The sequence below is a fragment of the Equus caballus genome, chromosome 26 (assembly GCF_041296265.1).
Source record: "Equus caballus isolate H_3958 breed thoroughbred chromosome 26, TB-T2T, whole genome shotgun sequence".
NCBI classification, from domain to species: Eukaryota; Metazoa; Chordata; class Mammalia; order Perissodactyla; family Equidae; genus Equus; species Equus caballus.
Window position 1 is genome coordinate 36,179,297 of NC_091709.1, and position 14,332 is coordinate 36,193,628.

Genomic DNA, 14,332 nt, shown 5'->3' on the forward strand with positions numbered 1-14,332 from the left:
TTGCTATGGCGTGCCCTTGACATGCTATGATGAGAAGTGCATTTCGCCTTTACAGTATCCTTCCTCAGACTCATAACTCCAGCCCAATCATGTGAAAGACATCAGACAAGTGTAGGTTGAGGGACTGTCTGCGAAATACGTCACTTGTGCTCTTTAAAACTGTCAAGGTTATGAAAAACAAGGGAAAACTGAGAAACTGTCACAGTCCAGATGAGACAGGGAAACATGACAACTAAATGCCCTGTGATCCCCTGAACTGGATCCTGGAACAGAGCAAGGACCTAGGAGAAAAGCTGGTGAAATAGAAATAAAGTCTGGAGTTTAGTTAATATCAACGTACCAATGCTGATTTCCAATTTATTTCTTACTAATGCACCATATAAGCAGGAAAAATATGGCCATTAGATGAAACTAGATGAAGATGTACAGAATCCCTCTCTCTTCAACTTTTCTGTAAACCTAGAATTACGCCAAAATAAAAAGTTTATTCAAAGCCAAACAAAGACACATGCACATATAGGGACTTGATATATGATAAAGATGGTACCACTTTCTCACAACGTTTGCCACCAGAACATGGGTGTTGTGAAAACCACTGCTGAATCTAAGCCAAAATGGGAAAGGAAAAGACTCAAATCAACATTGTTGTCATTGGACATGCAGATTTGAACAAGTCTACCACTGCTGGCCATTTGATCTACAAATGCGGTGGGATCAACAAATGAACCATTAAAAAACGTGAGAAGGAGGCTCCTGAGTTGGGGAAGGGATCCTGAAGGGATGCCTGGGTCTTGGATAAACTGAAAGGTTAATATGAGTGTGGTATCACCATTGACATCTCCCTGTGGAAATTTGAGACTGGCAAGTATTAAATGACCAACATTGATACCACAGGACACAGAGACTTTATCAAAAACATCATCACAGGCATGTCTCAAGCTGACTGTGCTGTCCTGATTGTTGGTGCTGGTGTCAGTGAATTTGAAGCAGCTATCTCTAAGAATGGGCAGACCCATGAGCGTGCCTTTTTGGCTTATACACTGGGTGTGAAATAACTAATCGTTGGTGTTAACAAAATGGATTCCTACAGCCAGAAGAGATACGAGGAAATCATTAAGGAAGTCAGCACCCACATTAAAAAAATTGGCTACAACCCCGACACAGTAGCATCTGTGCCAATTTCGGTTGGAATGGTGACAACATACTGGAGCCAAGTGCTAACATGCCTTGGTTCAAGGGATGGAAATTCACCCATAAAGATAGTAATGCCAGTGGAATCATGCTGCTTAAAGCTCTGGATTGTATCCTGCCACCAGCTCGTCCAACTGACAAGCCCTTTTGTCTGCCCCTCCAGGTCATCTGCAAAATTGATGATATTGGTACTGTCCCTATGGGATGAGTAAAGACTGGTGTTCTCAAATCCACCTTTGCTCCAGTCAACGTTACAATTGAAGTTAAGTCTGTTGAAATGAATCATGAAGCTTTGAGAGAAGCTCTTCCTGGAGACGATGTGGGCTTCAATGTCAAGATCGTGTCTGTCAAAGATGTTTATCATGACAATGTGGCTGATGACAGCAAAAATGACCCACCCATGGAAGCAGCTGGCTTCACGGTTCAAGTAACTACCCTGAATCATCCAGGCCAAATCAGTGCTGAATACGTGCCTGTGAGGGATTGTCACACAGCTCATATCCTTGTAAGTTTGCTGAGCTGAAGGAGAAGATTGATTGCTGTTCTGGGAAGAAACTGGAAGATGGCCCCAAATTCTTGAAATCTAGTGATGCTGCCATCATTGATATGATTGCTGGCAAGCCCATGTGTGTTGAGAGTTTCTCTGACAGTCCTCCTCTGGGTCACTTTGCTGTTACTGACATGAGACAGGCAGTTACTATGGCTGTCATGAAAGCAGCTAACAAGAAGGCTGCTGGAGCTGGCAAGGTCACCGAGTCTGTCCGGAAGGCTCAAAAAGCTAAATGAATATTATCCCTAATATTTGCCACCCCCATCATCTTAATCAGGGGTGGAAGAATGGTCTCAGAACTATTTGTCTGGATTGACCATTTGAGTTTAATAGTAAAAGACTGGTTAATGACAAGAATGCATGGTAAAACCTCCAGAAGGAAGGGACAATGTTTTGTGGACCATTTGTTTCTGTGTGTGTGTGTGTGGCAGTTTTACGTTATTAGTTTTTAAAATCAACACTTGTTAATGGAAACGACCAAAAATCTGTTGCAGAACTTTGAGATCCGTTAAAACAAAGTTTAAGGAGGAAAAAAAGCGGCACCAAAAATCAATGGGAAAAGGATGATGTTTTAGATTACAAAGCACAGCCACAAAGCCCTCCCAGCCTGCTGTGCGCTGCCTCTTGGCAACATGACTTTGACTTTCCTCCCTCCCGAGGGGGAGTTGATTTCTCACATGTCCGGGAGCAATTTGGATTTCGAGGTCTCCAGAAGCAGCCGAGTGCCAGTGCCACAACACTGTCATCTTCTCCTCATTTGACATCTCCTCTCTGAGTATTCCTGGCTTGCTAGATTAAATTGTGACAATTTTGTCCGTTTGCATTATTTCCTTTACTTTCTTTGGTCTTTATTATTCAGTTTACTTCCTTTTGCGTTCGTTAGCATTTTAATTGCAGCAACACTACAATTTTGCTTCCTTACGATTGAAGTAATCTGAGACCACTAATTTCAAACATAATTATATTTTCAGAGGTTTGTTTTGGGCTAACTACATCCTAGGGTGCAGAAAGACTGATGGAATGGCAGGCAGGTGGCCCTGAGTGCTCTGGAGGTGAGTAAAGTAGGTGAGGGTGGTTGGGGGGACAGGAAACACAGACCCCTGAACAAGTTAGGGAGGAGAGCCAGGGCCAACCGTGGGGAGAGAGTGTTCCAGGTAGAAACTACAGCAAATGCAAAGGCACTGAGGTGAGAACATGATCAGAGAGGTCAAGAAACTGCAGAAGGGCCAGTGTGTGGGCAGTGGAGGGAGGCCCAGAGCGGTAAACATGAGGTCAGTTGGAAAGTTGACCTGGAACAGTTTGTGAAGCCCTTGTTGACACGGTGAGGTCTTTGCAGGATTCGAATTGTCTGGTTTTTCAGTTCCCAAACTGGGTGCCAAGGAGCCCAGGGCACCACAAGAAACTCACAGATTGCCTGGGAATGTTCTTATAAGTAGAAGGAAATACAGCAATTCCTGACATCTCTTGCTAACTAACTCAAGGTAGTTCACCGTTTCAACATTAGATTGTCCTCCTTTTCTTTCAAAGATGCCATAGTTTCACAAAGCTGGGGTTTCAGTGGTCACTGCGATAAAAAGCAAGTAGCAAGAAAAATCAACATGGAACAGAAAATGAGGGTGGTGGTGTCCAGTCTAATTTCAAGGCTGGAGAAAGAGCGACATGTCCAACAGGTGCACCTACCCCATTAGTAAACGACTGTGGTTAAGAATGAAATTAAAATACTCTTTCTTTCAATGAACGTGTATTTTTTTCAAACAGCTACTTAGCTGTTATAACATAGATATTTATTAGTTGTTTGGGTCTAGCTATTTAACAATTTTTTTATTTTTTTGCCCCACGGGCACTGTGAAAAATCATTGCGACACTAAAGGTGCTCTGAGCTGAGACAGTTTGGGAAGCTCTGCTCTGTGCCCTTAATTGGAGCTCACTTTCGTTGATTCTGAATTCCTTTCGATAGACTTGGGTTTATTTTCTTTTTGGTAGCTTTAAGCTTTCCCTTGGGAATGATTATTAAAAATTAAAAAAAAATTTTGTATACCCATGTTCAAAGCAGCATTATTCACAATAGCCAAAAAGTGGAAGCAACCCAAGTGTCCATGGACAGGTGAACGGATAAACAAAATGTGGTATATCCATACAACAGAATATTATTCAGCCTTAAAGGGGAAGGAAATTCTGACACATGCCACAACATGGATGAACCTTGAAGATATAGGCCAAGTGAAAGAAGCCAGAAGCAAAACAAGACATACTATATGATTACACTTACATAAGGGACCTAGAGTGGTCAGATTCATGGAGACAGAAAGTAGAACAGTGGTTGCCAGGCCTGGGGGGAGGGGGAAATGGGGAGTTATTGTTTAAAGGGAATAGAATTTCAGTTTTTGAAGATGAAAAAAGTTCTGGAGAAGGAGGGAAGTGATGGTTACACAACAACGTGAATGTACTTAATACCGCTGAAGGGTACACTTAAAAAATGATTAAAATGGTAAACTTTATCACAATAAAAAAATTGGTCTTTGAAATTCATGGGCCACGGTCGCCATTCCTAAGACATAAATTAAGATTCTCACCTACAGAGGGCGCCATTGACAGGTCCCAGTGCATCCCCCTTGGGGGAAGCTCCAGGTTTCTCCTCTTCCCAGCACCGGTGCCCCACAGTCCTCAGCCCGCCAGCCTCTCCCTCACCACCCTGAGACCTTTGCTGAAGGGTTTTTGCTACTGTTGACCAAAGGGAGACCAACTGGCAAATCCATGACTACCCTTCTCTTTTCTTCCTTCTGGGAGAGACAAAGTCACGAGAGAAGCCAATGTGGTCTATACGTTTAACCACTTAAAATGGCTAAGATGCTAAATTTTATGTTGCGTGTATTTTGCCACAGTGAAAAGTAATTTTAAAAAAGTAAAGGTTATATAGTGTGAGGCCTTTGAGGATTTGAAGAGCTGAGATTTGACTGGCATTTTGGAGGGAAGCCAGGCCCCAGAACTCAGGCACGTCACAGAAGGCTGAGAACCAGGGATGCTTCTGGACAGAGGAAGAGGATGAGGAAATGAGCCAGGACTGAGGAGGCCGACAGAGTGGGCCAGAGTGGGTTATGTCAGCTGACAGGCCAAGCTTGGTCTTTCAGAGCCTTCCTTCCTTCGGCACACTTTCCTTTCTGAACGCAGAGAACTGGGTAGGAAGAGTGCCTGCCCCACCCCACCCCCCCGGGTGGGGAAGCAAGGACAAGACAAGAGGGCAGAGAGGGGGTTGGGGTCTCTGGAGCAAACTGCCCCTCGCTCTCAGGGAGGGCTCAGGGAGGGCCAGATTCCCTGCAGTTTTTGCTGAAGGCAGTGAGTCACTGGCAGCAGAAGCAGCCTCAGGGCTTCCACGGGAGGCCAGCACCTTCCAGTCTCGGAGCGAGGAGGAAGTGTCCCTTTTCCCAGGGTGGACTCCACACCCTCCTCCAGAAACTGAGCTTACCACTTTGAATACTTGGGAAATCTCCCACTGAAAACTCCCATGGATCAGAATTCAGTCATTCACAATGCTCCAGGAACCCCCAAAAGTTTGCTTGCGCTGCATTCTTCTTTTACGAAGAGTAAAATATGAATCACATATAAGCAAACTGATAGCACATTCTAAAAATAAACGAAAACTTGTATTTAAGAAAACGTTAGAGAGCGTCAAGGAAGCAGTACAGATTTAGCCCAATTTCCTGAAATCCTACGTCTAATTTAAATAGGTTATGGGCTTTTGGAGTCAAAATGGACTGCAGAGTCCAACTTTTTCATTTTGCAGATGTGAAAAAATGGGAGGCTGGGAGGTCAAATGCCCCCATGGGTGGCTCCTCCGTGAGAGGCTCCTCCGTGGGACCAGTGGCAGAGGAGATGCTACAGCACTTGATCGACGCCCTTGACCTTGGATGGACTGTTGCACGGATGTCAGTTCTGCACCCATATTCTTAAAGGCCTCCTTCCGTAGGCTTTTGGGCCAAACTTTCCCCACACAAGCTTTCTAGTGCAGCCCCTGTGTTCGCAGTCCTCAGCGAGCCGGCTCTCTGCTATTGATGCGGCTTTTTGGTGCCAGCTCTATAAACAAACCACCATTTGTTGCTTTCTAAAAATAAGCCTTTTTAGCTCTGGACAACATTTGGCCTCCCTCTCCTGAGCTGAAAGGTTGGTTTCTTTGAGGCTGACAAATGGGGGCTTATGTCTTCTCCGAACGGTTGCAGCCTGTCTTTGTTGAAAGCCCAAATCCTTCCCTTGATGGTACAGGTGAGAGGACAGCTCAGGGCTGGAATTGGAGCGCCCAGCACACAACATCCTTCGAAATATGCTTGGCTATGTGGGGAGGGAGGTAACCAGGATCTCAAGAAAGAGGGAGAATAGGGATGCAACTTAGAACTAGAAAGAAGGGGCGGGGTTGCTTCGAAAGAAAAAAAAGTCAGGAATTAAGACCTATAACTTACAATGTCCTGCAAGGATGCCTCTCACACACAGAACGAATGTCGTGGCTATGGAGGCACTTCTCAAACTCGTGTGCAAGAAGGGGCAAGATCGCCAAGGGTGCCATCGCATAGAAAGGGACACTTATTTTACTCCATCTCGGCATCCATCCCCTAATTTCTGCGCCTTTGCAGTGAAAGAGGCTTCAAATCCTGCCACAGGTGAGGTGTGAGTCTGCATGCTAGGTTCCCTTCAGAGACAGGGAGATGCCTGCGGTACCAGGGCCGGCACCATGGGCGTGGGATCTGCACAATCACTCAGGGCCCCATGCCCAAAGCCCAAACTGGTTTAACGATCGGCTGTCGCTATCTTTTTATTTTTTTTGAGGAAGATTAGCCCTGAGCTAACTAGTGCCAATCCTCCTCTTTTTGCTGAGGAAGGCTGGCCCTGAGCTAACATCGATGCCCATCTTCCTCTACTTTATACATGGGACGCCTACCACAGCATGGCATTTGCCAAGTGGTGCCATGTCCGCACCCGGGATCCAAATCAGCAAACCCCAGGCCGCAGAGAAGTGGAACATGAGAACTTAACCACTGCACCACCGGGCTGGCCCTGCTGTCACTATCTTGAAATTCTTAATATTTTTTTTACTGTGGGATAATTGACATATAGCATTATATTAGTTTCAGGTGTACAACACAATGATTTGATTTTTGTATATATTGCAAAGTGATCTTCACAATAAGTCTAATTAACATCCGTCATTACACATAGTTATAAATTATTTTTCTTGTGATGACAACTTTTCAGATCTACTCTCTTAGCAACTTTCAAATATGCAATACGGTACTTTATGGCTGCCATGCTGTACATTAGATCCCAGGACTTATTTATTTTATAACTGGAAATTTGTACTTTTTTTATTTTTTATTTTTTTATTTTTAATTTTTTCGAGGAAGATTAGCCCTCAGCTAACATCTGCTGCCAATTCTCCTCTTTTTCTGAGGAAGACTGGCCCTAAGCTAACATCCGTGCCCATCTTCCTCTACTTTATTCGTGGGACACCTGCTACAGCATGGCTTGACAAGTGGCGCGTAGGTCCACACTCGGGGTCCAAATCAGTGAACCCTGGGCCGCTGAAGAGGAACATGCGAACTTAACTGCTGTGCCACCAGGCTGGCCCCTGGAAGTTTGTGCTTTTTGATCCCTTTCACCCACTTTGCCCACCCCCTACCGATGCCTTGGGCATCCACCAATCTGTTCCCCCTATCTATAAGCTCATTTTGTTTTGTTTCTTTTTTTTTAATATTCCACATATAAGTGAGATCATATGGTATTTATCTTTCTCTGACTTATTTCACTTAGCATGATGTCCTCAAGGTCCATCCATGTTGTCACAAATGACAAGATTTCCTTCTTTTTTATAGCTGAATAATATTCTGTTGTATATATACCACATCTTCTTTATCCATTCATCCATCGAGGGACACTTAGGTTCTTTCTATATCTTGGTTATTGTAAATAATGCTGCAATGAACATGGGCTACATATATATTTTTTTTAATTATCTTAATGATTTTCGAACAAGGGGCTCCACAGTTTCTTTTCTTTTTCTTTCTTTCTTTTTTTTTTTTTTGAAGATTAGCCCTGAGCTAACATCTGCCGCCAATCCTCCTCTTTTTTGCTGAGGAAGACTGGCCCTGAGCTAACATCTGTGCCCATCTTCCTCTACTTTATACGTGGGACGCCTACCACAGCATGGCTTGATGAACAGTGTGTAGGTCCACATCCAGGACCCAAACCAGAGAACCCCAAGCCGCCAAAGTGAAGTGTGTGAATTTAACCACTGGGCCACCGGGCAGCGCCCAGGGGCCCCACACTTTTGCTTTGCGCCGGGCCAGTAAAGTATGTAGCTGGTCCTGGTTAGTACCTAGCTCGAAGGGCTGTTGTGAGTATTACTGTTTGGGGAGCACTTTATGACTTGGCTCACCCTTCTTCAGCCTGGATTCGCTTTGGTTGCGGCTCCTCTGACTGTGCTGAACAACCAAGCTATGACTGCTTTTTATTTTTTAAATTCCGTCACAGGAGAGAGTTTAGGGGAAAACTGCCTTGGTGGAAAAGGTCATTCCTCGTCATGCCCCAGGTGGATTTTACAAGAGTTTCCCCTTTGTTGAAGCCTGTGCTTCCCTCCCCATTTTCCTGTCCTGAGTTTTTATTGCACCCCAAAGTTTAGGTATTTGGCTGTACAATATTTAAAGACAAGGAAACGGGACAGGGAGGTCATTGGTTTCCATTTCGTTGGGGGCACAAAGGGACTAGGAAGTATGGGGTCCAGAGAGGAAGAGAAATGGAATTCTTTAATTTTCTTGCACGATTCCAAAATTCTTAAACAAATCAGGTTAGGACTAAAATCTGATTGAAGAGCCATTGGCTGAGGGGCCACGCAGAAAGAAGGCGGGTTCCTCTCTCTTATGTCCCACTCAGTCAGCGCTCGGTCACACTGCACTGCCCACTCTTCCCAAACGTCTTCCCACTTTGGCCACTTTCCCCTTCTCTCTGAGCCTGCAAAGCCCCAGTCCAGTGCATGGCTATGCTCCCCTCCTGACCATCTCCCTGGACCCATTTTGTTGTTATTTATTTATTTATTTTTAAAAAAACAGCTTTATAGAGATATAATTCACATACTATACAACTCACCCATTTAAAGTGTACAGTTCAGGGGCCAGCCTGGTGGTGCAGCAGTTGAGTTTGCATGTTCCGCTTTGGTGGCCTGGGGTTCACCAGCCTGGGGCATGGACCTATGCACCACTTGTCAAGCCATGCTATGGCAGGCATCCCACATATAAAGTACAGGAAGATGGGCACAGATGTTAGCTCAGGGCCAGTCTTCCTCAGCAAAAAGAGGAGGATTGGTGCTGACTTGGGCTAATCTTCCTCAAAAAAAAAATTAAAGTGTACAGTTCAACAGGTTTGGCATATTTCATTATTAATTGCTTTGAAGTTTTGGTAAGTACATATAACATAAAATTTACATTTTAACTGTACAATTCGGTGGCATTAACTACAGTCACGATGTTGTGCAACCATCACCACTATATAGTTCTGAAACTTTTTCATCACCCCAAACAGAAACCCTGTACCCATTAAGCAATAACTCTCCATTCCCCCTTCTCCCAGCTCTGGGTGACCTCTAATTAATTTCTGCCTCTATGATTCTGCCTATTCTGTATATTTCATGTAAGTGGAGTCATACAATATTCATGGTTTTGCATCTGGGTTATCTCACATAGCATAATGTTTTCAAGGTTCATCCATGTTATACTGTGAATCAGACGTTCATTCCTTTTTATGGCTGAATAATATTCCACATTTTGTTTATCCAGTCATCTGTTGATGGACACTTGGGTTGCTTCCACCTTTCAGCTAGTGGGAATACTGCTTCAATGAATATTGGCATCAAGCACCTGTTTGAGTCCCTGCTTTCAATTCTTTTGGGCATATGATCCCTGGACCCACTTTTGACCCTTCCAGTCCCGCCGCACTCAGCAGCCAGAGTAATTTTTATCAACATACACTTGATGAGGTCACTCATCTGCTTAGAACCCTTTGCTGGCTTAGGATAAAGACGGAATGTTCACAAGGGGGGGATAAAGGTGGAAGTGCTCACCAAGGTCTCCGGGTCCCCGAGCTCCGGCTGCCGACGTCTCCACATCACCTCGTCCTTCCCTTTTCTCTCTGCTCCATCCATTCTAGACTTCTCTCCATCCTTCTCTGGAGCCATGCTTCTTCTGGCTTTCACACATGCTGGTTCCTTTTTCTAAAATGTTCACCCTCCTCAAACACCTAGCTTTTGCCAGCTTTTTCTTGGCCAACTCTTGCCATCTTTCTCATCCATCTTGCGCTATAAAGGTCCCTAACACCACCCTCCCTCCCTCTGCTCAGATTCCCCTCTTTTGCCTCCTTGGCCCCTTGTCATTCAGGACTCTCAGCTCACTCGGCATTACCTGTTCAAGGCCTGCCTTCCTTGCTGTAACAATGACTAATATGGACTGAGCACTCACTAGTTCCAGGCCCTGTCCCACCCATGTCACTTGTATCAACTCCTTAAAGACTCACAACAAGCCTGAGCACTTCACAGATAGGGAACCCCAGGGGAGCTCTCACGGGTAGTAACAGCGCCCACGCTGGCAGCTGGAAGGAGTGCAAACCTACAGGACAGTGGTGGCAGCCCCCAGCCCTGAGGCAGCATGGGTCCCTTCCTGTGCCAGCATCCCCAGCGGCGCCAGCATCCCTTAGCATGGGATCTGGCACACAAAGCTACCCAATTCGTATCTAAACAGGATGGATGAATGAAAGGAGGGAATGGAGAGTATATGAGGGACCTAAGTTTTGAGAACAGGTTACTTACTGAGTGGCTCCTAAGTGTTAGGTATCCTTACTCACCATCCCAGACTCAGTTTCCCCAATCTAGAAAGCGCATACTAATAAGTCCGCGGGTTATTGAGAAAGTTGAGTATTTTAATGCAGATTTTTAAAAGCATTGTGCCTGGCCAACCGGGTCCCACTCCACAAATACTGACGTTTAGCGCTTGCCGCCCCACCCCGCGACAGGGAGGAAGGGGCCGAGAATCCCAATTCAGCCGACCCTGCCCTTGCTGCAACACCGCGTGGGACCCAATGTCATCCAGCCCTCCGGCGTCCTCGCGGTCCTCCAGGTAAGCCAGCGCGTCTCCGCCTCCTCCCTCCGCGCTCTGCGGCGTTTGCGGGGCTGTTCGGGCCGGCCGGGGCAGTGAGCCTGGGCCCGCCCTGGGACCTCATTATCTGCATTTCCGCGTCAGGCCCGCGCGAATTTGGCAGGGCCTCCCGCGGAGTCCGGGAACACTTTATGCGGAGCGCCCGCCGGCCTGGGCCCCCTCTCTCCCGCCGGCGCCGCCTGGCCGGGACGCCACGCGCGGCGCGCGGGGTTTCGGTCGCTGGACCCAGGTTCCCGCACCCGGCGCGCAGCCACGGAGCCCCCACGCACTTGTCCTCGGTTCCCCCGAGCCGGGGCCAAGAAATCAGCTCCTCGCCCACGGGCTGGGCGTCCAAACGTCCACGCCGCGCGTAATCGAGAGGTTCGGAAAGATGCTGTGGCCCATTTTAAAACAAAGCCCAATTATTAGCGCTCGGTGGCTGTTTCTGCCGGTCCAGTGTCAGATCCTCTGAGCGCTACAGACAACCGGCACCCAAAAGAAGCGTAGTCGGAGAGAAAGGCACCAGCTCTGGAGCCATTTGACCCATTTTGAGACCCCTCCCTCCCCCCAAGCTCGTTCCTTTCCTGGCTGCGTAAGCCTGGGCAATGCGCGGGGTCTCAGTCTCCTCTTCCGTGAAATGGGGCTAACTATGCGTGCTTGGTGATTCTGCACACGGAGCGCGGCGGGTCGCAGGGACCTCAGTTCCGCGGTCTCACACCTCCAGGACCCCACCTTCTCGCGTCCCCCGCCACAGCCTCGGCCCCGGCCCCGGCCCCGCCCCGGGGACGCTCGGGCTCCACGCGCGGCGCTGGCTCCGAAGTGCGTCACCGGCACCGGCCGCGCTCCTCCGGCGGCCAGGGCGAGGCTGGCACCGGGCCCGCGCAGGCCGGGCCAGGGGTGCCGGGCCGTCTCCGGGGCGGGGACCCGGGCGTGGAAGGCGCTCCAGTTGCGCGGCCCTCGGCACGCTGTGGGGGGCGCCCTCCGCGGCGGGCAGTGCGCCAGGGACCGGCCTCCGCTGCCGCGGGGCACGCGAAGGCTACACTTTCCCTTCGGCCCCCCTCGTTTCCTCCCGCGCGGCGGCAGCGGAGATTTCCTCTCGGGGAAACTGCGCGGATCCTTCCCAGGGCTTCTGGCCCCGCCCCGGTTCTCCGCCCCCTCCCCTTTGCTGGGCAGCCGGTGCTGGCCCGCGCCGGGAAGGAGGCTCTGGCAGCCGAGGCTGGGGAGTGGCGGGGGGCGGCGAAGCCGGCTGGCCACCAACTCGCCCCGCCATGTGACGCTGTTCTCCGCCCAGCGACCCCCCGCGCGCCCCGGGCCCGCGCCCGCGCTCCGCAGCGCCGCGCACCATGCTGCTGCCGGGACACGCGCGCCCGCCTCCCGCGCCTCAGCCCGCGCAGCATCCCGGCCTCCGCAGGCAGGTAGAGCCGCCGGGGCAGCTCCTGCGCCTCTTCTACTGCACTGTCCTGGTCTGCTCCAAAGAGATCGCAGCGCTCACCGACTTCTCGGGTAAGAAGCGCGGTCTCTGGCCTTGCGCGCCCGGCGCCGCGGTGCGCCCAGGTGAGCCCTCGGCTGGGGGCAGCCGCCCGAAGGGGGCACGGCCAGGTTGGATTAAAGTTGGGGCGCGCTCATAGCCAGTTTTCTTGCCTGGTGTGAGCCGTTGGTATATATAGGTGGCTGCGTCTGGGGTGGTGGCAGGGGAGCCCCTCTAGAAGGAAGGTGGGTAACAGTATTTGGAGTTTCTCGCCCCGCTGTTGACCTCGTCAGTTTCCCGGCATCAGCGACCCAACTCTGAGGGATGCGTGTCCTCTGGAGGCTCCCGAAGCTGAGCCCTTTGCCGCGCCCAGCGCTGTAAAATACACGTGTTGTGGTCCGACGAGCTGCATTTGGTTTACCACCCGCGTAGTCCAGGTGCGCCCCAGCCAGCCTCCCAGGTGTCCACGTAATGAGACTTGCCCGGGAGTTACCTGACCTAAAGTCTGCGCCGGCAGGCTGGGAGGGAACCCCGCGGGGACGGGAGGTCCGCCAGAGAAGCGGTGAGAGATGAGCAGAAGTTTACCGAACAGAGAGGAGACTGAGGGGCATGACTTGATCGCCAAAAGGTACCAGCGTCCCCCCTCTCCAGTCCCAGTGACCCTTAAACAATAACGACTTCCTTCTCCCGGTAAACGGTGAGGCTTTTCTTTCCGGGGACTCGGACCAAGGCTCTGGCAGCTGATCTGAGGTAGTTCTGGGGTTGTAGGTGTGGCGCCGCAAAGTGAAAGAAGTTTCTGGGTTGATGATGGCTATAGGAGCCGCGTTCTTATATTACCGCTGCCCTTGCTCAGAGTCGCAAACGTCCTTGCAATTGTAACAGACATGGGTCTCCCTCTGACCAGGCTGGAGGCCTTCAGCCTTTCCCAGCCCCTGCCCGGCCCAGGAAGCAGCTCTGAATCCCACTCTACCCCTTCTCCGGGATCTTCTGCCAAGTCCAGGTTTTGCATATCACGGCAGGGCCCTGCCAGCAGGGTCTTTTGCAAAATAATCATGGTAAACAGAGTCACTCCTCAGCCCTGTGTGTGCAGTAGACTAGTACATGGCAGAGAACCCTGGCAAACCAGAAGCTGAGTTGAGTTTCTAGTTTACTTACAGAGAATGTCATTGTTAGCTGAGAGCCCTTAGGTCAGAGGTTCTTTGCTTTGAATATTTAATATCAAGGCAGTGTTTCTACCTAAGCAGAGGAAGCCAAAATATGCCTATTTGGCAAGCAAACCGTGGTCCTTAAAATCGAGCACCACAGCATCAGAATGCTGTGGATTTTAAATGTGCTGGGGAAATGCTTTTGAAGTGTTATTGACTTTTTTTTTTTTTGGTAATAGAACTTTCTTGGCTGCTAGAAAAGTCCTGATTTGCTGATTTAAGCTATGGAAGAGCAGTTCTGAATTCAGCTACCGTCTAGCTCTGAATATGGTTAAGGAAAGAAGTGAAAGCAGACAAGCTTTTTGTGTGTGTGACATCATTGCAACTGAACAAATATTGCTTTAGGTAAATTGCAGTGTAACCATTAGATTGTTTTCCCAGATTATAGACACTTTGCGTTTGTTTCTTCAGTGAAGCAATTGTAATACTTGTAGCGGTCTATAGGTTACCACCCAAGTTTAGAATTTTCTGTGTGTGGCAGCTGTTACAGAGGGTGAGCAAACCTGAGCTATGGAACAGGGACGCTGCATCCTAAGGGAAATGGGTGCTTTGATACATAGATGCTTTGGTACATGTTCTTCTGAATTATGTAAATGATAAAAGGAATTTCCTTTTGCTTTTGGTGTGAACCGGAATTCCAGGGTTTAAAACTTCCTGAGCCAGCAGTAGGTAGGTGGTGATATTGCCAGGTCCATCCACAAGCAGCCCCCATTTTTCTTCTGGTCAGCCCTGCCCTCCAGAGATCTGAGGACTG

General features: G+C 48.8%; 1 protein-coding gene and 1 pseudogene across 14 annotated transcripts in view; both read left to right on the plus strand.

The window, feature by feature from the left end:
* The first annotated feature begins 614 nt into the window (after window positions 1–614).
* LOC100063862 (elongation factor 1-alpha 1 pseudogene) lies at window positions 615–2,519 on the plus strand (annotated as a pseudogene).
* An 8,249-nt stretch (window positions 2,520–10,768) lies between these two features.
* The window catches only part of EVA1C (eva-1 homolog C), a 117,741-nt gene continuing 114,177 nt past the window's right edge, over window positions 10,769–14,332 (plus strand). For 5 of the 14 annotated variants that reach the window (XM_070252509.1, XM_023630021.2, XM_070252508.1 and 2 more), the window contains exon 1: window positions 11,845–12,408. In XM_070252509.1, the coding sequence (XP_070108610.1) occupies window positions 12,249–12,408 (160 nt within the window). In that variant the 5' untranslated portion in view covers window positions 11,845–12,248. Of the gene's footprint in view, window positions 10,888–11,799; window positions 12,409–12,826; window positions 13,002–14,332 lie in introns of those variants that run through there. The other 9 variants (XM_023630018.2, XM_070252505.1, XM_070252506.1 and 6 more) reach the window with 7 other exon arrangements.